The sequence below is a fragment of the Bactrocera neohumeralis genome, unplaced genomic scaffold, assembly GCF_024586455.1.
Source record: "Bactrocera neohumeralis isolate Rockhampton unplaced genomic scaffold, APGP_CSIRO_Bneo_wtdbg2-racon-allhic-juicebox.fasta_v2 cluster11, whole genome shotgun sequence".
Lineage (NCBI taxonomy): Eukaryota > Metazoa > Arthropoda > Insecta > Diptera > Tephritidae > Bactrocera > Bactrocera neohumeralis.
Genome location: NW_026089624.1, coordinates 3,644,686 through 3,670,143, shown reverse-complemented (window position 1 = coordinate 3,670,143; position 25,458 = coordinate 3,644,686). Strand labels below are relative to the sequence as shown.

At 34.3% G+C, this 25,458-nt stretch overlaps 1 protein-coding gene across 1 annotated transcript in view; it reads right to left on the bottom strand.

The window, feature by feature from the left end:
• Positions 1-1,880: 1,880 nt before the first annotated feature.
• LOC126765669 (tau-tubulin kinase homolog Asator-like) overlaps positions 1,881-25,458 on the bottom strand; it is a 403,818-nt gene continuing 380,240 nt past the window's right edge. The window contains exon 10 of the mRNA XM_050483281.1: positions 1,881-2,490. Within this exon, the coding sequence (XP_050339238.1) occupies positions 2,416-2,490 (75 nt within the window). The 3' untranslated portion in view covers positions 1,881-2,415. The remainder of the gene's footprint in view (positions 2,491-25,458) is intronic.

Here is a 25,458-nt window from a genome sequence, read left to right as displayed (position 1 = left end):
AAAACAGACCCAAATAAAATAAAATTAATTTTAAACTATCCAATACCAAAAAGTTTGCGAGCATTAAGATGATTCATGGGACTTGCAGGATATTATAGTAAGTTTGTTAAAAACTATGCTGCAATAGCCAAACCTTTGACAAATCAGGAGAAAACGGTAGGATTTCAAAAAATAAATCAAAAAAATTTTAAATAACTCTAGATGAGGAAGGAATATCTGCAATGATCGTTTGGGCATTAAAAAATCTACGAAATTGCCTCTATGGCGTAACCAATTTGGAAATACATATTGATCACCAACCATTAACATTTGCTTTATCACCCCGCAATCCTAATCCAAAAATGAAAAGATGGCAAGCAATTATTAAAGAATTTTCTCTAAAATTTGTATACCAACCCGGTAAATCCAATATTGTTGCTGACGCATTGTCGCGTCCTGAATTATATAACATTTCCGATGATTCCCAAAGTCAGGAATCTCAACATTCAGCACAGAGTAGTGAAAGCGTTCAAATACAGGAAACACAAAAACCCATTAATCAATTTAAACAACAAATAATATTGTGTAAGAATAGATTTACGGTCCATGAGTTAATTGAAACCTTTGGAAATAAAAAGCATTTAATAGAATTTGATACAGTAGAAAACTTATTAACAATTTTGAAAGAATATATTCAGCCAAAGCTAGTGGCGGGGTTTCACTGCAAAGTTGAAGATTTGCATGAAGTCCAAGAACCTCTTAAACAAACTTTTCAAAACAAATTTGTATTTATAAAACTTTTTCCAATGAAAAGGTCCAAAGAAAAGGTTTTAGAATTGCTTCAAAGCTTCACAGATGTAAAACAAATTACTTTAGACAATGAACCAAGCTTTACCACACCAACATTTAAGTCCTTAATGCAAAGGTTAAATATTGAAATTTATTTTTGTAATCCACGGCACAACATAACTAATGGACAAGTTGAAAGAGTCCATTCAACAATAATTGAAATAGCCAGATGTATGAAAGAAGAATACAATATTGTCAGTAATTTAGAAACAATACTTAGAGCAGCGCAAAAATACAATACAACAATACATTCAGTAACGAATTTTAAACCAAATGAAGTACTTTATAATAAATTAAACCATGAAAATTTGCCAACAACTTTAAAGCAAACACAGGAGAAATGCTAACGTTTCATAATAAACATAGACCAGATAAGCAATATCATCCCCGCCAAATCATTTACGAGAAAATAATAGGAGAGAGAAATAAGTTAGAACCTAGATATGAAAAACAGCAAGTTAAGGAAAATTTAGAAAATAAAATAATAATTAATAATAGAAATAGAATTATTCATAAAGATAATATAAAATCATAATTATTATAGGTTTCCAATATGATCATTTTAATTTTGACTGCACTAATCAGCTCAGCAGCCGCTGATGTTATAGACTATACCCGACAAGACTACGTACTTATCGAAAATGGAGATGTTTCCATTTATGAAGAATACGGGGACCTATTTCACATTACTAATTTATCTAATTTTGAAAATATAATAGCAAACGAAAACAGAAATTTTAGAAATTATTACATAGGAAACAGAATCTGAAATTTTGATAATTAAAACTTTATTAGAACAATTAAAACAAACCCATATTCGGCAAAAAAGGGGTTTAAATGAATTAGGAACACTTTGGAAATGGATAGCCGGTACACCAGACCATGACGACTTTGTAAAAATTAATAACAAATTGGACTAACTGGTAATAAATAATAATATGCAAATTACAACAAATTCAGAAATTTTTAAAATAATAACAGAATTAACTGACACAGTAAATAATATTAAAGGCGATACCGCAAACAGGAAAATTAAAAGAAAACGAAATCAATATTTTATACATGAACTGCAAAATTTAATAAATAAAGTAACTTTTGGTAAAATTGGAATTTTAAATCCAACAATTTTACATTATGATGAATTAAAAAACATAACATATTAACTTTAATTTTCGATATTTTAAAATACAATATAAGTTTAAATATTTGCCTATAGAATTGGAACTGTAGTATCGTTGGTTGTTGTTGTTGAATCACGTTAAGTTCTGGCGAATTTGGTACAACGAACGAAAGCTGCTAACAGCGCAGTATAGAGCGGGATATATCAAAACGAAAGTAATGTCTACGCGGCGCAGTGGGGAATCGAAATAGTGTCGAACGAATTGCGTAAGCGAATGTGTCTGCTATCTCGTTGTCCCTCCTTTTTGTTTAGTGGGTTGGTGTAATGATGAGGTGAGTTCTGTTATAGTGTCATCAGCAGCTGTGGTGAATTGAGCTCTGTTATTAGGATGCGCCACTTTTACCGAGTAGAGGGGGTGGATGCTTAACTCATTTAAACATCCTGGGCCCCCTAGGCGAATATTTTGCCTAGTTTTGTATGTAGTCAAGAAACATATAATTCGGCTTACTGTTGGTGGAGTAGCCGAGGGCGCAGAATATTAGCTGTAAGAAGCGATTTGGTTTTAATAAAAAATGGTATTTTGTGTAAATATTGGTGCTTGAGGTAGTAATTGTTTTTGCGTGTTTTGACGACTTATTGTATTATTACAGCAAACAAGTTGTTTGCTTTTATTAATTTTATTAGCAGTTTTTTAGAATTTCTTATTTTAAAGGTTTGGTATATCTATTGTTTATTAGTAGCCTTTCCTGTATGATCGGCAATTGTTTCCATTTAATTTATTCTCGGCTTATGAAGGATAGTAACTCCACGCTTGGCTCAGATGTGGCCAAAATGGGTACTCCTTTGCCCTAGATTTAGGACTATGAAATTACTATGAGGGATCTTGTGAGAGGATGGGCGGTAATTGGGAACGGCTTCATTAGAATTATAATTTTTTTTTAGTGGAATTTTCAAGTTGTACAACAGATTCTCACCAACTACCCTTATGAGGAGTGCTTATGTAGTTACGATAAGAGCGATCTCAGCTTTTGTTAGTTTTTTTTCCTATTTTAGAATTTAAGAAACTACTTATTAGGCAATATTTTATGAGAAGTGTCGATTCTCTATCCCTTCGGGAAAATTTTGTTACATATTGTGTTTAAGTGCGTATGCATTAATTTAGCAAGTAGTAGCGCGTCATATATGTAGCTCAAGATTGTTTGAATCAGGATTTTGTATCATTTTTGGCGAAAGCCATCCTGCGGGGTCGAAAAGTTACATATATTTGTGTTTTTATATGTGTTTGTCAGAGAGAATCTGGCTTTAGTTTTGCTGCCATTTCGTGGAGTGTTGGAAAATCGTGGCTTGAGTGGTAGTCGTACGACGTACCGGCCATTATTTGATCCAGTAGTTGTGGCTTTAGAGAAGTGCTCACAATACTGATCTTTTATAGTTTTGTTTGCTAATGGAAGTTTCTTTAACTTTTGCGATTAACTTAATTGTGAATTGAGGTTTTTGTTCTCAACCTGAGTTGGTCTGGTGGTAACTGGTTCTATAACTAGTCCACTTTGTACTTCGCTGTGCAGCGTTTGAACTTTTTGTGCCTTTGAACAACATGTTGTCTCTTGACAATTTTTCAAATTTTGTTTTTCGGGATTTGCTTTTGAAATTATACCCGGGGTAATTTGTGTATAAGCGCTTCTTTGGGGTAGGATAGAATATCTGCTGTAATGAAGCATAGAATTGTGTCTTTTGTGACAATATAAGCAATTAAATTTGCTTTTGCAAGTTTTCAGATTGTGTGTATGGGACAAGCAGTTTGTGCAGAGTCTTTTTGATCTGACAAGGTTGTTCCGTTCGTTAATGTTTAATTTTTTAAACTTCTCGCAAGTTTTAAGCTTATGCCCTCTAGTGCATAGTTCGCATGACATATGTTTTCTTTGTTCCGATGTGAACGATTGTATTTTTTAAAAATTCTATTTGATTTGTTTTTGCTTCTAGCTTGGGGTCTATTTAAGCTTCCATTTTTGTCGTTTTTAGTTTTGATTATTTTTTCTTCTAACCTTTCCGCAATTTCATATTGGATGGTGAGAAAATCTTTCATTTGTTGGTACGTTGGGCACTTTTTTCGTATTGAGAGCGATTGCTCCCATAGAAGTAACGACTTTTCTGGTAATGCGGCGGTGCAAATGTTTACCAGAATTGGGTCCCAGCTGCCTGTGAGAATATTTAGTGTCGATAGAATTGACAAACAATTTGAAACAGTGGATGAATTCTACACTTGTTCCTTTCTTAATTTTTGGCAAGTTCATTAGTGTCGTTACCTGCTTATCGACCAGCATTCTGTCGTTTGCATATCTAGCTTTTAGAGCTTCCCAAGCCAAATTGAAATTGTCGTCATTAAGAGCGAACTGTTTTACTATTATAATATATGCCTGCTTGACCTTTTGTCTTGTATCGGAGGTGATACAATGTTTGTGCTTTTGATAGTTGTGGATGGTTGATGTAAACGGCTGTAAACATGTCCCGGAAGGACGGTCATTCTTCATAACCTCCATAAAATGTTTCTGTGTCACATGCGGGCACCTCGAGGTGGATGCCTGAACTTGCCTCTTGATATTGTTGCATTTGTGGCAGCTCTACTCTACTGTAGAGTAGGTGAAATTGCTTTTATTAGCTTTAGTTGATCGGAGATCATAGCTTTTGTTTCTTCGTATTGGTCCAAGCATTTTTCGTATATTGCGGTAGCAGATAATTTAAAGGTTTGTGGTAGATCTGAATCGTCAGAATCTACAATGGCGTCATGAGCCGTTTGAAAGCGAGTCCAAAAATTTTTAAGATTTTGGCCTTTTACTTCTAATAACGATTCAGAGTTTTCGTGAATCGGTGAGGAGGCGAATCTAGTGCAGTATCTTGTGAAACTGTCACTTTCTGAAATAAATTTAAAAGCCTGTTTTGAACGTTTAGCTCCTACAGTTGTATGTTGATTTTTTTCGTTATTAGCCATTTTGTTGTTTTTTTTTTTGCTTAAAAAAATTTGCAAATAATAATATATATTTATATATTTTAGTTTTAAGTTTGAAAATGTCTTTGATTTTATTTATTTAATTTCACTTAATCTTTTTATTTATTTCAACATGATAGACAACTTGTTTTTTTTTTTTAACATTTTTGCACAAGTTTAATATCTAATAGACCCAATGTATATAGGGTATAGCCCAGGCAGTTTGTATGACATGTATGTTTGTATGTATGTAAGCGTTTTTATATTATTTCGCTTTAGCGAGAGGGCACGAAATCGGAATATTTGTAATCATATAATTTAGCATATAAAATATAGCAATGCAATCACACTTGTTCGGTAAGTAAGTGGGTCATCCCTGTAAGTATATATGTATGTACGTTTACTTTGTATATGGTGTTTTAATATGCATGTATGTATGTATGTATGAATGTTTGTGTTTATTTTTTATTTGTTTTTCTCTCTATTTCAATCCTGCTTACTTACTTACAGAGGGATGTTGCCCAAAAATGTTTGGAAGTAAATACTGGGAATAATTAGTGTTGCTGGAAAAAGTGTGTTCGAATACACAAACCTAAGCATAGATGGCATTAAGATAAGTTATTGATTTTACCGAACTGTTTTCGGATTTTCTAACAGTTTGGTTAATATATATATTTTTTTTTTGTGTATTACAAGCATTACATTTAGATCTGTAATTTTTACATTCATACATATACGCTGTATAAATTAAGTATATGTTCTTATATGTTTTGTGTGTTGTTTTATTATTTAGGCGCTTTAACCTTTCGCGCCCGATTTATGTGTTTTATATGTACATATGTTGTATTTGTATGCACATATTTTGAGAGCCGCTACACTTTTTTTTTTTTAATTTCAGCACACTAGGCTGTTTTGGTTTATTGATGTTTTTTGTTTGTGTCACTGCACTTTGTCTATTCGTTTTTTATAATTCTATGTTTTTTTCTCCGCAGTTTGGTTTTTGCATACATATATACATATGTATATGTATTTTTGCCGAGTCCCCACACTTCACCGGTTTCTGTTTTGCTTTAGTTTGTGGCTGTTAATTTATAGTGCCTGTCTTTTAGGCTCGAAGGACCATGTTTAACTCCCCAATTGGGTAGGGTATGCACAACTCACTTACACCCGCGATTAAGCATACAAATGAAAATGCACGAGTAGTTTGTATACAATTAACTTTAATTTTCGATATTTTAAAATACAATATAAGTTTAAATATTTGCCTATAGAATTGGAACTGTAGTATCGTTGGTTGTTGTTGTTGTTGAATCACGTTAAGTTCTGGCGAATTTGGTACAACGAAAGAAAGCTGCTAACAGCGCAGTTTAGAGCGGGATATATCAAAACGAAAGTAATGTCTACGCGGCGCAGTGGGGAATCGAAATAGTGTCGAACAAATTGCGTAAGCGAATGTGTTTGCTATCCTGTTGTCCCTCCTTTTTGTTTAGTGGGTTGGTGTAATGATGAGGTGAGTTCTGTTGTAGTGTACTGTCTGTTCTGTTGTACTGTATCTGGCAATCCACTAGAACCACACATGTTCTTATTTCATCCGCGCGTTCGCCGATATAAAACATATATTTTTTTATTAATTCCCTCGTTGCGGGAATTAATTTGCATGTAAACAAATATCACAGACCATACGTATAATGTTTGTAAATTTGTCAACATGCAAAATATGTATGTAAATAGGTACATTGTGTGCTGAACACATAGAGCGCGACACGACATGGCAGCACGACAGTGAACTGTAAATGGCGTCGTGAATCCTTCTACATGAGCATTTGTAAGAAGGCAGCGACATAACAATGGCCGGCATGTACACAAGACAACAAAGCTGTCCATTTTGCATGTACACAATTTCGTTGTGGCCATACTAATACCTTTCACTTGAATGAAATTTTAATATTTTGTTCAAAGAGAATTTTTTATAATTTTACATTTTACATATTAGTGGCATCACTCCTCTCTGTCGTCGGCAAATATAAAAATATAGTGAGGTTAGCGAGAGCGACAACTGTCGGCGTGCAGTCGTGTAGTCGTGCAGCTGTCAAAGTAACTGTGTCTATAAGAACGTGTGTATTTTAATATTCGACAGATGTCGTTTGCAGTCTGTTCCGCTCATTGTTTTCAGCACATCATGCTAAATTTCCGTTGACACATACAACCAAGGGCGAAGCTCACGTTTTTCCAAGAAGCAATGTGTCGACGGACCGACGCGGCGACAAAGCGTCACAACATTGTATTGTTGGTAGAAAATCCGAGCTGTGCCGAAAAAATAAGCGAGTGAGCGCCGATTGTCACCGCTTCCCTTGCTGCTCTAACAGTTTTACCAACAAACTTGTGTACATGTATGTATGAGCGTGCTTCCATATCGCCGCAGACTTTTGCCAGCCACGGAAAAATATTTTAGAATTGACAAATATTATAAATCGACAACAGCTATGTTGCCTTTTTTTCTCTTTCTGTGAAGAAACAGTTGTTCAATTTATAACCGTCGCGAAAAGACGCTTGTAGGCAAAGGCATGCTCGGGGAGATGTAATGGTGTTTGCTTTTATGAATGACGCGAGTTTGCCTGTTGAAAAGGCGCTTGCGTTCATGAATGAAAATGTTGCTGTTGTGTGTTTTTCTACAAATTTGGGCATCGACTGTTTGGCTACCATATTGACTTGTGTCGCAGCTGATGCTAATTGAGACAATAGTTGTTTTTCTAGAACAATGTTTGTGATTTTTGCGGGTGACATATGTATCTACATGTGTACGCAAATCTGTATGTAAGTTTGTGTATGCATTATTTGTGTGCCAATGTCAAGCGAGCATATTTACATACAGTGTATCACTAAGGTAAGTATGCAGCGCTGATTTCACCTGGTACAAAAGAAATAAAATTCAAAAGTAATAATGCGAAAACAAAATGAAATTTTATTTATTTTTCAAAGTCTTATCTACAATACATATTTGCAACTAAAAATAATAAAAAAGTAATTCTTGTTATAGCCAGATCCACTAAATATGAAAAAAGTCTTGAAATCACATCACAAAAATAGTACGACTATGCATTCAATCAAAAACCGAATTCAAGAAAAATTTTTAAAATTATGATGAACTTTTAATATTTCGTTGGATAGCCTTTACTCTTTTTGACAGCTTTTAACCGCGATGGCATAGAGTTTACCAGATTCTGAGTCAGAGAAATTGGAATCTTTCCCCATTCCTCCAAAAGTGCTTTCCTTAAGTCATTTTTGCCCTTTATTTCATGTTTCCTTATTTGTCTGTCAAGATGTTCACACAAATGTTCAATAACATTCAAATCTGGCGATTAAGGTGGTGTTTTTAGTTGCTTGGGTGTGTTATACAGCAGCCATTCTCTGACAATTAGAGCTGTATGTTTGGGGTTATTGTCCTATTGGAAGGCAAATGATGGCACAAGCCCCAATTTTAATGCACTTTTCTTTAAATTATCCTTAAAAATGTTAAGATAAACCATTTTATTCATTATCCTTTCAATCACAACCAAATTTCTTACACCAGAAGCCGCCATACAACCCCACACCATTATTTAGCCACCATCATGTTTAACTGTGCCGGTCATGTTTTGAAGATCGAATTTGCTACAATTATTCTGCATTCCTGCTCCGTGAAAATTTTCGGGCGCCCAGTTCTTGGTTGATTCTTGGTATTAGCTTCTCTTTTAAATTTTTCAATAATTTTTGGCTTTTATTAACGTCTTTTGCAATTTGGATTTGTTTTTTATTATCTTTGTACAATTGTATTATTAAATCCTTCATATTTTGTGAAAGTGCTTTGCCTCGAGGAGCCATGACCAAATTTTTAATTTAAATTTACTTTATAACTTTAAAAAAGGTTCGTGCCTACACAATGAAACAAATTTGATGGTCTTTCTCGCAAATAATTCAAACAAAGCCTAACGAAACACATAAATTTGAGCGCTGCATACATACTTTGGTTAGATGATTTTTACCGTTTTCTTCGAAATGACGCCAGATGAGATAAAGGAACAATTTGTCGGCATAGTGTCTTTTATATTCTTGTAAGAGATCTTGAATAGCACTTGCATAAATATTTTGATTAAAAAATTTCGAATTATTTTGGAAATAAATTCACATATTCGGCTGATAATTATGGTGCATACTTACTTTAGTGATGCACTGTATGCACTTGTTATTAATGATCAGTGATAATATGATTTGAATTTTCGAAAGTGAATATGGTCATTAGAGTGATTCAAAAAAAAAATTTTTTTTTTCGTTTCGTACTCGGAAAAATAGGTTCCTAGACACCTCTAAGAAAGCCTCTCCAAACATGAGTTTTTAATTGTAACGGGAAGGTCCTCCTACATACAGTTTTCTATTTTTTCTTATTATCAGATAGAAAAATTTATATCTCGCTTCCAATTACTTGAAAAAATATCTTGTTCCTTAGATTTTGTAGGAAATTGAATGCTCTACAAAAAAGGTCTATTATGATTTTTTCGTAAACCCAAACGTTGAAAAGATATTAACAGTTAAAATTTGATTATTTTTGGGAAAAATTTTTATTTCTTATGAATTTTATAACTCAATAAAAAAATGTAATATCCGAAGAAATTGTTCAGATCGGCTTACTATAGCATCCAACTGCCATATAAGGGCTTGTATGGAAAACTTTCGCATTTGACGTGGTATTATCACGAAGTTTGACATGGATTACTGCTTAAGGTAATAATATAATCTCCGCAAAAATTTTTCAGATCGGATTACTATAGCATATAGCTTCCATATAAACTGAACACATAGTTACTAAAAGAAATGCACCTGTAAAGGGTATATATGTAGCTTCGCAGCGGAAGTTAACGTTTTTTTTTTTTTTTTTTTTGTTATTTTACATTGTACCTAGCATATAAAAATAAAATACTAACAACAATTCCAGTCTAAAAAAAAGCTAAATGTTTAGAAATACATTTGCTGCTACTGATTTCTGATGAGTCTGGATGCTTCCTCATTAACGTGCTGTCTAAGCCTCAGTTCGTGAGACTTTACTATTTTCGAAATTTCTTTTGCCACTGAATTCACGCCTAGATCACGGTGCAGGTCAGCAGATCTAATGTACCAAGGAGCATTAACTTAACTCCTTAGTACCTTACTTTGAAATCGCTGAATGCTGGCAATACAGCTTTGACTTGAGCAACCCCATAGTTGGGCTCCGTAGGCCCAAACTGGCTTTAGAACTTGATATATTAACAGTTTGTTCTGAATTGATAACTAGGTGGTAAAGTTTGCCAAATTTTATATCAAGCTCGCTTCTTTTTTTTTGACATGCTCTTTCCAGCGTAGCTTAGCATCTAAGGTGATACCTAGGTACTTAGCACTGTTATGATGTGGTATAGGAATGTTATTTATATAAATTGGACAATATGCCGTCTTTTTCAAGGTAATGTTGACATGAATTGATTTTGTGTAGTTTAATTTTATGCGCCACTTAGATGCTCACTTAGTAATTGCGTTGGCTGCTGTCTGCACTCGTCGACTAGATACTGAAGTTGACTCTCCAGCTGCTAACAAAGCTGTATCATCCGCAAATGTCGCTGTCATATAACTAGAATCAGATGGGAGGTCACTGGTAAAAAGCATTGGCCCCAACATGCTTCCCTGGGAAACACCCGCTTCTATCGGTTGCAAGTTTGAATATACATCCTCTTGTTTAATGCGGAAGTATCTATCTTTTAAGTATGAAGCAATTATTTCACAAAATTATTTGGGTGGCATGTGTTTCAATTTGAGCAGTAGACCCGTATGCCAAACTTTGTCAAAAGCTTGAGATACGTCCTAAAAGGCCGCCCATCAAATGTTCTTTTTATGGATTGTATTTTCAACGAAATTCACGATTCGGTACCTGGTCAATTGTTGAATGGTGGTCACGGAAGCCTAATTGATGTTCTGGTATTAGGTGTTTATGAGAGATTATTGGTTTGAGGCTATTTATAAGTACATTCTCAAAGATTTCAGATAAAGCTGGCAGCAGCGAAACTGGTCTATATGATGTAACATTGTGTACTGGCTTACCCGGCTAAGGTGTTATTATGACTTCAAATACTTTCCATAGCGATGGCTCGTTTCTTAGGCATAAAGCACTGTTTATAATGTTTACAAGTTTTTTTATACAATTCTTTGGTAAATTGCATAATATTTCTCCATTTATTAAATCGTACTCAGGTGCTTTTTTGAGTCTTGTGTTCCCTATAAGATTTTTAATTTCTTTAATAGTAACAGGAGAAATGCTGATATGTGGATCCAACCAACTATTTTCACAGCTTATCTCATACCCATCGTTAGGCGTACATGTGTTCCTCAAATGATTTGCAAATACGGTAGCTTTCTGTTCATTCGTTTCGGCCCATGCAGTTTCGTTTAGTTTTAATGGTGCTACATACACTTGGCGAAAAAAAACCCACGCACTCTACAGAGTGCTTTTATATAGCGCAAAACTTCATATTATTCTAAGTTAAACATTTTTCTTTGAGGGTCAACCACTTTTACTTAGTTTATGTTTCAAGCATTTTTATATAAAAAACTTATAGTTTGACACTTGTTATCAGTGGCGGACGTATAAGCACTACAAGCACGTGCTTGGGGCCTCTGTTCTCCAGGGGCCTCCATCCTCTACAGGTGTTTCATTTTATACCTCCATTTTATCGAGATTCATCCACAAAAAATTTGTCCGAAAGCACAAGGCGCGAGCAGTCCGGGAGTGACCCTTCATACACCCCCGCAGAGCCCTGCCCATGCCCCAAATTACATTGAAGTGAAAGGTATTAGTATGGCCACAACGAAATTGTGTACATGCAAAATGGACAACTGCGTTGTTTTGTGTACATGCCGGCCATTGTTATGTCACTGCCTTCTTACAAATGTTCATGTAGTAGGATTTACGATGCCAATTTCAGCTCACTGTCGTGCTGCCATGTCGTGTCGCGCTCAATGTGTTCAGCACATCAGTCGCCGGCGCAATAAGTACCGACAGTCGGTAACCGACTACTACTTACCTACCGAGTATCGTATTTTTTGATTTTATGACTTCACACGGAAATATCTCGGAAATTATGAGATTTACGACATTTTTTCAAAGAGTAATTATGGTTTTAGATAATATTTTCTATCGATTGGCCTAGGTTTCGATTGACCTGTACACAAAAAAAAAATACATTTCATTTCACAAAAAGGTTCGATGTCTTTTGCACTTTGTTTATTACTTTGTAATAACCTACTATACACTGCCTACACATACGCAATAAAAGCCCATATTATATATTTTTTTAACTATAACTAATTTATTTCAGGTTCCAAAGGGCACCGTACGTATACAGAAGGTGATATTTGTTATTGATACTAATCATCTATATTAAAAATGAAACGTCATCATCTCAATGGCGCGCAAAAACGCAAACAGGCAGAGCTGAAGAAGAAAAAAACAGATGCACTCCCAAAAATGAAATCTTTTTTCCAACCAATCAGTTAGAATCTGGTAAAGATAATAATGAATGTCAAGAATCTCAATCTTTATCATCTGCTTTCTTGATAAAAAACAGTACTACAGACGTTCCTGTTCCCGATAAATCTGAACCTGTCATTGTTGCGATTCCTGAAGTTTCAAAAATTGAACTCGTAAATTCCAATAAAAAGACAGATGCTGGGCTGTGGACGGAATTTTCTGAGGTAGATATTTGCTATCCTATTGACCACGGTCCAGAAAATTGTCAGCACCATCAGGGCCCATTTTATGAATCGTGCCGTACATATGTATGCTAGTGGTAAAGTCTCCGTTTTTGCACACCACGACTATTTTTCGGTAAAAAAGCCAACGGTGAAACATATAACCGGGAATGGTTACTGTATTCAAAAACAAAAAGATCTTTGTATTGCTTTGTTTGCAACAAATCAATCGCTACAGCGCCGAGCCAATCTGCAGCTGACGGATTTAGTGATTGGCGCAACGTAATTGCAATTGAGCACCATGAAAATAGTTCAGCTCATAAGGACTTTATGCTAACTTATTTGAGTCGAAGACAAGATCTAGGGATCCCCAAAAATCTAGAGGCACAAGTGAAAGAAGAAAGAAAATATTGGCAAAATGTATTGCAACGAGTTATTGCAGTTATACAAACGCTTGCAGAACGTGGTTTGGCCTTTAGGGGACATGATGAGTCTTGATGATGCAGCAAAAAATTTTAGAGCATAATAAATATGCTGTATTTATACCATGCGCTGCACATACTCTAAACTTTATTGGTCGTAGTGCTGTTGATTGATTTTTTTTCAATTGTGAAGTTGTCATACAATTTTTTTTCGGCTTCTACTCTTCGTTGGGCAGTTTTAAAAGAATTAATAGGCAACGATAGCGTTCTGAAGTCGCTGTCGGACACTCGTTGGGAAGCTCACGCTGTAGCTACGAGTGCAATATTACAATCCTATCCGAAAATTTTGGATGCTTTAGACGAAATTGCTGAGGACACAAACCAAAAAGGTGAGACTAGGTTAGAATCACAAAATATTTCAAACAAAATGCAAGATTTTGAGTTTATACTTATGCTCACTTTGTGGAATGAATTCTACAAGTTTTTCATCGCACCAGTAAAGGACACCAAAAAGAGGGATTAGATCTTAAAACGTGTTCCAATTTGTATCATTCTTTATCGGGTCATCTCGTTGAAATGAGGAATCAATTTGAAAAATTTCAAGTCGAGGCAAGAAAAATGTTTCCCAATGGGGAAAGGAAACTCGAAGACGAATTAGGAAGAAACAAGTAAATGATGGAAATGCAGAGGAACTTGATTTGAGTCCTAGAGACAAATCCCGCATTGAGACGTTCAGTGTAATAATTGACACACTTAATGCTCAAATACAAAGAAGAGGCGATGTATACCAACAAGTTTCACAAAGTTTTCATTTTTTGCGGATCTAAATAAGCCATGTTCAGAATATGAAAAAGATATCCAATTGCTCTTAGAATCTTACCCAAAAGACTTTAATGAAAACTTCCTCGGCGAATTTAATCATTTTCACAAGTATTTTCGAATAAAATATGAATTTTCAGAAACAAAGGTCACCCATTCCGATCTATATGAAATGATTATTAAAGATAAAGTAAAGTGCGTTTTCCCGAATATAGAAGTGGCGTTTAGAATATTTCACGCTTAATGATTACTAACTGCTCTGCTAAACGATCCTTCTCACAACTAAAAAGATTAAAAAACCCGCAAAGAAGAAAAATCCGTTCAGACAAGCTTAATTCTTTAGCATTATGCCCCTATTGCGGTTTTCAACCCGACTTGGTCGAATTGAAGTTAAGGTAATTCAACTTCAGATCAACCAAACTCTTTTTCGGTATTGCGAACTTCAACTAAGTTCAGTCGAAGTAGTATGATTGGCGTTGCCAACCTAAGAAAGGGAAATTTGACAGATAGTGAAACAGCTAAAAAATTTTTAGACGACATATTTAAACAATCGAATTCAGTTGTCGCTCGCGAAAAAGTGAATAAATATTAAAATAAATAAAAAATGGATATATTGGGGGCAATATTGGGGGCAAAATTGATGTGCTACGTATACGAAAAAGACTTCGTGATCACTCAAATCCATTGGAGCTTCCAAATGCAAAGTAAGCCATAGTTTTTTCACAATTGAGTGGCTTTTTAATAATATTTGTTGCAGATTCATAAGTTATTTTCGATTAAATAAAGAAGCATTTTGTTTTTTACTGAATGAGATGAAGGAACATTTCCACCAACGTGTGCGAGGAACGGCCATACCTCCTATATTAAAATTATGCGCAACTCTGCGTTTCCTTGCTGACGGTGGGTATCAAAAATGCAGTGGAAATGATTTTAACATTGGGTTGGCGCAACCTACGATATCTTTAGTAATTAAAGAGGTTCCAAATATAATTGAACAAGGTATTTGTGCCCAATGGATTAAAATTCAAATGACTGAGGAGGAGCAAAACGCTTCAAAAGTTTCATTTTATTCAAAAAGTGCTTTCCCGGGAGTAGTTGGTTGCAACATTTTTATCTTAAGCTTAGTACGCAGCTCTCAAGAAACGTAAAAACTTCATATAAAAAAACGCTTAAGAAACGGTCAAGATACTTTCCTGCGACAAACTTACTTGTGCTAGTACGCAGCTCTCAAGAAATCTAGTACTAATTTTTAATACTTTTTTTCAGTAAAATGTGAATATGGCAAACCTGGTTTTGCGAAGAAACATCAAATCAACAATTGTTTCTTGAAGGAAAATCGAAGTAATCGTCAAATTCATCCTAAATTAGTTGAAATCATTATTATGAAGTATATTCCATTTTAAAATATTGTATAAAACCTACCAATCATCAACAACATTTCTTAAATCTCAATGAAAATATTTATGTTACCATATATACATACACACATACATATTACGCACAAAGTTTGTTTTCTTTGTTTATTCTCTCTTGCTCTTCTAATGTAGATCATTCACAATGCGTAACCAGCTGCCAAAATTACTTGAGAAATAATGTATTTTTTTTCTTGAGCAATTACTTGAGAGCTGCGTACCAACCTTAATAATTGTTGGAGAAGTATCAGCTACATCTACATTCATACTAGAAGGTTTTGCTTCAACACTCACATGCTTGCTTTTACTAGATTTTAGTTCTTCGTTTTCTCTTTTTAATTCTATGTTGTCTTTATGTAACTGATTGCACATCGCTTCCAAAGTTCTAAGCATTGTAGAAATATACAAGTAACAAAAGAATCATATGGTCGTCAACAGCTGAGATCACCTGATCGAAATAGTTGATTTTTCGGCACAGAGATTTAAATAAAAGGATTTAAAAATAATAAAGAGGTTGCAGTATATTTTTTGGATATTAAGGTCCCCCGGAGGCCTATTTTCACCCATATAATATATATGTATGTACAATACTAAACATAACTATTTGCATTAATTTAAACAAAAATAGATATATTCTTCAAATATTTTTAATAAAATAGAAAAGATTTACCAATATTTTAATAAATAAAATTTTAATCAAAACTAGGTAAATTTAATCTTTATGAATTTCAATGATCGAAATACATTTGAAAATTTAACAAAAACGTACTTAAAATAACAAATTGGATAGCGTAACACGGCAACACACTCGTGCCTTTTCTAAGGCATTTGGCCGTTTTAGTAGTAGAATATTTAGGAAACCCTAACGAACTGCCTGGGATTTTGCCCTGAGTTTTCCCTCATTCTATTGCATTCTTATTGTAATTTCTGTCATTCTATAAGCTTTCGCCTGCGTATGTATGGGTGAAAATGATAGGATTTGCTACTTGTAGGTTAATACAATGGTTCTAAGCCTCTCATTTAGAAGTGAGTTAGTTTTTTCTAATTATCTTATTTTATTTACTCTAAATGAGCTGAGACTGTTTCCCGGCGTCACATCATGAAGAGGTTCAGTCATTTTTATTTTCTAATGATTTCTCTGCTGGGTATTAGAAACCTGTCGTTTTGTCGATAATGCAGTTTGAATAAGAATTTTATTGATTGTGTTTTGTTTTTATTTGACCAGTATGGCAGCGCTGAGTGCAATTGGAAATTGTTAGAACAAAATAGCTGATTTAATACACGCAGAAATAACAAGTAAAAAAACAGCTGATGTGGGTTTTTTTTCTCCCTGCAATTTAATTATTTGAGTGTTTAATTGATTTGTTATTGTTTAAAAAAAACAAACTTCGACTAAATATGTGATTTGTTTGAATTATTTTTATCAATTGCTACCACTTAACCAAGGAAATCGATGTGAAACGTGTTGACAACATCAATGCCTCCCACGGCACACTCACCCACGAATTACCACAGATTTGATTATTTGCAGATTGTCGCAATTGCGGAGCACACTTGGATGTTGACCGCCCTCAATGATCGATAACTGATAATATTGTTGCATTTGTGGCAGCTCTATTCTCGGAAGTGGAGTAGGTGCAATTGGCTTTATTAGATTTAATTGATCGGAGATAACAGCTTTCGATTCTTCATATGGGTCTAAGCAATTTTCGTAAATATCAAAAGCCGATGATTTAAAATTATGTGGCAGATCTGAATCGTCAGAATCTACTATGGCGTCATAAGCCTCTTGGAGACGAGTCCAAAAAGGGTTGGGGTCAAAATTTTGCTTTTTTGGAAATTCTGCATTCATAATTCCGGAAGTCGGAACACCGGGAATCAAAGTTATGGAAGTCAATATTCTGGAATTCAAAATTCTGGATAACGAAATTCTAAATTGCAAAATTCTGAATGGAAAAATTCTGTAATTAGTGATTAAAAATGCGTCTTGATAACAAAAAAGTGCGCGCTTTTTTGTTATCAACACGCATTTTTAATCATTAATTACAGAATTTTGCCATTCTGTAATCATATGTTTTATGGCCTAGTAAGTAGTTTTTTACAATTGCATGATTGTATTTGTTATTGTTATTTCTTTGTTTGTTGTTGTTCATTTACTTTTTTGTACTACCAAGATTGTGTTTGTTATTGCTTTGTTTGTTGTTCTTCATTTACTTTTTTGTACTACCATAATGATTTAGTTTACTATGTACCTACATATACATACAGTGGCTCCATCGCATAATCGGACAAGAATTTTTCTAACATAAATGTCCTCCAAACATTAAAATAAAAAAGCAGAATGTGTTGTTTTTCGCTTTTATTTATACCTCATATTATCGTCTGCTTAAGTGATAAAGAAAAGGTAACTTTTTTAAATATAAGCTGTCAATTTAAATAAAAAAACTAAAACAATTCAATTTTTTATGCTCAACGAATAATCGGACAAAACAAAATAGAACCACTTAATATATAAAACAAAAGGAGTCAATACTTAGTTGCATAACCCTTGTTATCCAGAACAGCGCTGTGGAACAGATTTTACCAAATTTTGACAAACCTCCGGCTTTATGGAATTTCATGCCTGTAATAAGGCCTCCTTTAGCTCACCTAACGTGTTAAACTTTTTTTGATACACTCTTCTAGCTAATTCCTCCCACAAATGCTCGATTATATTAAGGTCAGGGCTCTGCGGTGGTGTTTGTATTAGTTTAGGGCAGTTGTGTATCAACTAAAGCTTTGCAACGCCCGATGTGTGCTTGGGGTCGTTGTCTTGATAAAAAACAAAATTGTTCGCGAAACCCAACTTCATTTTCCTTCAAAATATTGAGATAGCCAAATTTGTCCATTTTACCATCAATAAAATGCAAATTGCCTACTCCAGCACTTGACATGCCCCCCAAACCATAACAAAGCCCCCTCGGTGCTTCACAGTAGCTTTTGTATTTTTATGAGCAAATTCGGCATTTGGTTTACGCCACACAAACATTTTGCCATCTGATTCAAGCAAATTAAATTTGCTTTCATCAGTGAATAAAACCTAAAAACAGGGAAAACTATCGAAATAAATGTATTTTGAGATGAAATAATGTGAAACTACCTGATTCCGAAAGTCTTCTGATTTTAACAAAAACTCCCTAGCATATTTTAGCCTTTTGTTTTTATTTTGATGGCTAATGAAAGGTTTTTTTCTTGCAACTCTACAATGGTAATCGTATTTGTGTAACGTATTACGAATAGTATTTAGGCAGACATCTTTTCCACTTCTATTTTTAAAAGAATTTTTAAGTTCTTTTGCCGTTTTGAAAGGATGTTTTGCGACTTCCTTTACTATAGAACGCTCTTCTCGCACAGATAATATCTTGCCTTGACCTTCTCTGCTTCTATTAGCCAATCTGAACTCATGATGGAACCTCTTGATCACATCATGGACCGTGGATTTGCTTCTTCCTACCAATTCAGCGATTTCTCGGACGGTTTTACCTTCACCATTCAATTTCACTATTAGTTGCCTTATTTCGAGCGAAGTTTGCTTTCCGTTTGGAGCCATTTTAAAAATAATTCACAAAATTCTAAACTCTTCTGTGACTAAATAAAATTTATGACTAAATAAGACCAAAAAATATGATTGTAAAGTGCGCATTTACAAAATAACGGCACATTTAGCATTGAGATATTTATGTTTTGCTACTCAAATTTACAGTTATCATAAAGGATAGCTGTTGTTTTTTTTATTGATGATAGAAACTGTATTATGAAGTGCAAATAATAGAAAAAAACAGTACATTCTGCTTTTTTATCTTTATGCTTGGAGCACATTAATATTAGATAAACTTCTGTCCGATTATGCGATGGAGCCACGGTATATGTATGTACTGACTAAGCAATGTGTTACTGCAATTTCATTAATAAAAACGTGCTAAATATTTTTGTGAAATAACAACTGTGGTGAAGTCCAATAAAGGAAAAGACATGTTAAACGTCGACGGCTACTTCTTCTATGTATTTGGAACGAAAAAATAAGAAAACATTTATCTGGACTTGTTCTGAACGAATTAAAAACAAATGTACCGAGCGTATTGTCACACAATTCGATGGCTGTGAACATGTTGTACGAAAAAAAAGAAATGAACATTCTCATGATCCATTAATGTAGTATCTATTTGATCTTTATTTGTTAATAATGTTGTTTTTTGTCTTTCCGATAAACATGTTTGAATTTTGGAATTATTTTGGAGGTTATGTTTTGTTTATGTTATAATATTATGGATGTATAAGCAAATTTAAATAAGATACACGATTTGGCTCAAATTTTGGGGAAAAAATTTCCATAATTAATTCTGGAAAACGTAAATTCCGGAATTATGAAAAACCAGAATTTTGAAATGCAGCCAAAAAAGGCGAAGGAATTGCGGAATTCCGATTTCCAGAATTTTGTCGACCCAGAATTTTGATTCCGGAATTTCGACTTCAGAATTTTAATTTTAGAATTTTGACCGTTTCCCGTCCAAAAATTGTAAAGATTTTCTTTTTATTTCTAATAACGATTCAGATTTTTCTTGATTCGATGAAGAGGCAAATATAGTGCAGTATTTTAATAAACTGTCACTTTGCGAAATAAATGTAACAACCTGTTTTGAGCGTGTAGCTCCTGCAGGTGTATTTTGGTTTGTGTCGTTATTAGTCATTTTTGTTATAATATATACTATTTGTATATTAAAATATTTTTCAAACGGAAATTAATTTTTCTCAGTGTAAACTGATTTGTAGTATCTATATGAATCAATAAAGTATACAAAATTGAATACTCTTTTATTTATGTAAATCACAGTTTGTTATTTCCGATTATCTTGTTAGTTTCATTAATAACTTTTTTTATTTACTTGCGATAGAATAGTGTTTTTTTCCTTATGTTTCTATTACTTATCTCCATTATAATTTTAAATCTCTTAATTTAATTATTAGGAACCACACTGTTAATTACTTTATATTTCATATGTCCGAATGTTATGTAATTACGTACACCCTAATACGTGGACTTGTATGTACATGCGTATGTGGGTATCTGTGTTTTGTGCAACTGAGAGCTCGTTGAAGAGATTCAGAGAACGTTTATAACAGAGAAGGTTCACGGCGCGAAGAACGTAAAAATATTTTTGGCTAACTCGGTCGAGATGGAGGAGTTTCACTACCGCCAGCTCGGCAGCAGAAATTTTAACATTTTCGCTTGAACAGAGCTGAGCGTGGAATAAAAATTATGCTCAAAACTATATATACTCTAACTGACGTACATATGTTCGCTCTTTGCTTATATTTTTATACGTTTATATGCAAACATGTGTATTCGGATGAATTCTTTTGTACATATTATTGTGTATATATATAAGATGTATGAGCGTGCATACATATCGACGCAGATTTTTGCGAGCCACCGAAAAATATTTTAGAATTGACAAATATAGTAAATCGACAACAGCTATGTTGCCACTTTTCTCACTTCTTTCTGGGAAGAAGCATCAGAAAGTTGTTCAATTTATGATTTTTAGCGTTTGCCATCATCGCGAAAAGCCGCTTGTGGGCAAACGCATGCTCGGGGAGATGTGAAGGTGGTCGCTTTTATGAATGAAGCAAGTTTGCCTGTTGAAAGTGCGCTTGCGTTCTTGAATGAAATTGTTCTTGTTGTAAGATTTACTACATTTGGCTGCCATATTGACTTGTGACGCCGCCGATGCTATTTCAGGCATTTCTTGTTTTTGTAGAACAATATTTGTAATTTTTGCGGATGACAGATCTACATGTGAACGCATATAAGTATGTATGTTGTGTATGCATTATTTGTGTGGGAATGTCATACGCACATATTTACGTGTGTACGCATATAAGTATGTATGATGCCTTTTCAAACGATTGTTGTTTTTGTAAAGCAATGTTTGTAGTTTTTGGGGGTGACATGAAGCGAACATAAACATATATGGTCAAGACACATGTGAATATAAGTATGTAAGTTTTGAATGATAAAATATACGATTAATGTTCATTTATCACCATTGTAATATATTTATTTTTTTAAATAATATTATAATAGTTTGTTATACAAATATGTTAGTATGAATATATCTATAATACAAAAAATAATTAAGAAATAGGCTTTATTTTTACGTTAACTACGAATATTGCTCTGAAAAAGTAATTTAATTTAAATGTATTCAATTGCACATGTATTCATTAATATGCACAAAAAGAATTCATACGAATACACATGTTTGCATATAAACGTATAAAAATATAGGCAAAAAAGCGAACATACGTCTGTTAGAGCAATATATAGTTTCGAGCATAATTTTTATTCCACGCTCAGCTCTGATCAAGCAAAATGTTAAAATTTCTGCTGCAGAGCTGGCAGTGGTGAAACTCTTCCATCTCGACCGAGTTAGCCAAAAATATTTTTACGTTCTTCGCGCCGTGAACCTTCTCTATTATAAACGTTCTCTGATTATATGTACAAATATATCTATATATGTATGTTCGCTCTGAGAAGAAAGCGCGAAAACGGAACACAATTTCGTTGTGGCCATACTATGTAATACCTTTCACTTGAATGAAATTTTAATATTTTGTGCAAAGAGAAGTTTTGTATGCAAAAAATAAGTAAATAGGTAAATTTATTTGTTTTAAATTATCAATTGTTATTAAAAATGATATAACAGAGCTATTTTATGCTTTTATTTGTAAAATAACGTCAGATTTGTTAGAGCTTTGAATAATTTTACATATTAGTGGCATCACTCCTCTCTGTCCTCGGCATATATAAAAATATATTGAAGTTAGCGAGAGCGACAGCTGACGGCCTGCAGACGTGTAGTCGTGCAGCTGTCTAAATAACTGTGTCCTTAAAAACGTGTGTATTTTAATATTTGACAGATGTCCCTTACAATCTGTCGCGCTCTATGTGTTCAGCACCTAATTCTAATTTATGTTTGTGCCTTTGCTTACATAGAAATCCTGCTTATTGTTTTTGTTAAACATAAGGGGTATTGCTGGACAAATTTGTAAGTAACTTGAATTCGTTATTCTGGTTGTTAAATTGTTGTGTTTGGAAACACAAAGGAAAGCATATAAGACTCACATTTTTATTTACATATATATTTGGAGATGTATGTATGTATATACATATATGTATATATGGGCGGGTCGATTTTAAAATCGCCCATTGCTCTATGAAAATCATATTCTAGGGATCAGAATAAGAAACTTTGCCGAAGGAATCATACCTCTAAAACGAATTTTGACGTCCCCCAATTTGGGTCGAACTTTTGGGTAGGGGCAAATTTTGAAAAATCCCACTTTGACCCATTTAGAGTGCTCCAATCGAGTCCAAATGTATGACCGACCCCCACTAATTTTGGACGGCCGATCCACCCATGCCAGTGGCACACCCCCTGGAACTCCCCTGGGTTCCCCATACAATCATTTCAAAAAATCACCATTTTTGGCCTTTACATGAAAAAATCAGCTAAATGGCTATGTTTTTTCTTTATTTTTATTTATTTATTTACAATAATATCTATTTTTTCTCTTAAGAAATTTATTTAGTCAGACCATATGTTTATAAGTGAGTTATAGAAAAAGTGAGTATAGAAAAGAAACTAAAAAAAATATGGTTTGAAGTCTTTTTTACTTTCAAGTCTGGGCAATTTCGCACGGCTCTCTAATGTCGTCGCCATAACAGCCTCTACATTTTCCGGTATAGCCCATTTGGAAACGCTAGCTAGCAATTGAACATGTCGTTCCGTTCCTTGTATGTGTGATGGAATTTTTGGATCATTAAACGGTGGATCATCTTGATTTAAATATTCTTTCAATGTATCGTACGGAATGCTTCGCGTGAATGGTGGTTCAAATACGATATTTATATCATTCAAGTTGATCATTTCCGTATAACTTGTGCAATAAAAGTTTATATCTGGTTTTTATAAACTCTAAGTTCCATTGGCTCGTCAACATCGGTTCGATAGCGAAGAATTTTCTTGATGGCACAGTCGCGCTTTTCTTTCCTATCATCAAACAACATTGATAACAAGATATTTTCCGAATGCGCATAATATGAATTATCTTTAATTACTTGATTGACAATTTTGCGTAAACGAGGTTCTAGAAATCGTGACCAACCAATGAACTTGAAAAATAATGCACTGCCGTACACGACAGAGATGTAATACTTGATATTGAAGTACATTGGCACATAACATTTAATTATAAATTCAACCAGAATTCTTAAATTTGCATCTGGATTTTCCGTTGTCACATATAATCGCAATAATCTAGCGGCCTTGGTGAGCCACCGAGAATGTAAAATTTCCCCTGGTTTGATGTTAGCCAGATCCACCGGAACCACGCCGCTAGAAATTGCATGGGCCATGTTGTATAAGTACTTCGAATCGGTGGAAAATTCTTTTTTATCTGGAGCAGGGGGCATATTTTGCAACTCAATTTTCTGGAAGCCGTCCACCACCTAAAGAATATATAATAATAAAATAATTAAAAATGGTTGACAATTATAATAAATGAGTGATAGCAATAACTTACCGGAAGAGATTCACAAGTTTCGATTTGACGGCTCAGTTTTCCGGTTGCCGATCTTGGCGCAGGGCTGGTTTATTTATCCAAAGCTTCAAACAAATGCCGAAACGGAAGTTCGTTGAAGTGTAGAAGGTAAACAAACCAATGCAATGGTCTTTTTAACAGCAATTCGAATCGTCGTATAATTCCACCGTGTGAGCCAGTAACCAATCAATTCAAAATTGGGTTCTCTCAAAATAACAAGATGAGGTTCTTTTACCATCCTAGTATGATACTTCTCATCAATTTTATCTATCGTTAAAGTATCATCTTTTCTGCTATGGAATGAAAACGCTAACAAATTGGTATCATCTAACCGTTTGCGAAGCACTTCTTGTCTGCATTTCTCTTTTTCTCTGCGAACTTTCGATTTATCCATGATGAGAGGTTTCCCATGCTTATCTTTAGTTTTAAAATCTTGCAAAAGAGCGGTTCCCAATGCTGATGCTACTCTGTCAGGCACGCCAAATCTGTCACATACCAAGCCAAAGTTAAAACAATCGTATCTCTCTGTGTATTGTGAACTTGTGCTTCTATCCATATCTTCATGAACCGGTGGCGGTGCGTATGTTGAATCATCGGGATCTTGGTATGTTGGCATTGTTGACATAGACGTTGCTCCTTGCTCTTCAGTTCCCATCATCAATGCATTCACTTTTAGCCTTCTCTGATTATGTTGATCGTGCATGAACCCTTTGAGGCGTTCGGGAACCCAGCCGCATGCACATGGAGCTGCCTTCAAATCGCATTTACATGTTCCAATGTAAAAAATTGTTTCCAGAGATTTTACATACTCTGTAAATTGTTGAGTGTTGTTTCTTCTCTTGATTTGCTCGTGATACTTGTCAAGCAATTTATTTAATTTATTACATACACTTTTTTTCAGCATTATTTCCATACCAAGTTTTTCCCAAATTCCAATCAACTTATCTTGTACTTGAATAGTGAATGATTTATGGGAAAACTTTTTTTGTTCTGATTTAGCACGTTCCCTTAAGTAAAAATAATATCTCAAGATATCCAGATGGGTTGGTAAATTAAGAACAGTCAAATCAGTAGACACACCAAAAACAGTAACATCATGCTTGGGCATATGACTTATTGGGTTTTCGATAGTTGTTGATGTAGTTGCTTCATCTTGCGGTGTAGAGGATGGTGGATTCATTGTAAACTTTTTGATTTGGAATGGTCACTTCACTTAATATTTTTTTTGAAATACCATAGTGGTTATTGCCTTAGTTCTCCTCACTTTCAGAGGTAATAAGAATGAAATGGTAATTTCAATTCTATTTCAAAATTTGCCCCTACCCAAAAGTTCGACCCAAATTGGGGGACATCAGAATTCGTTTCAGAGGTATGGTTCCTTCGGCAAAGTTTCTTATTTTGATCCCTAGAATATGATTTTCATAGAGCAATGGGCGATTTTTTTTGCCTCCCCACAAATCGACCCGGCCTAATGTATATATA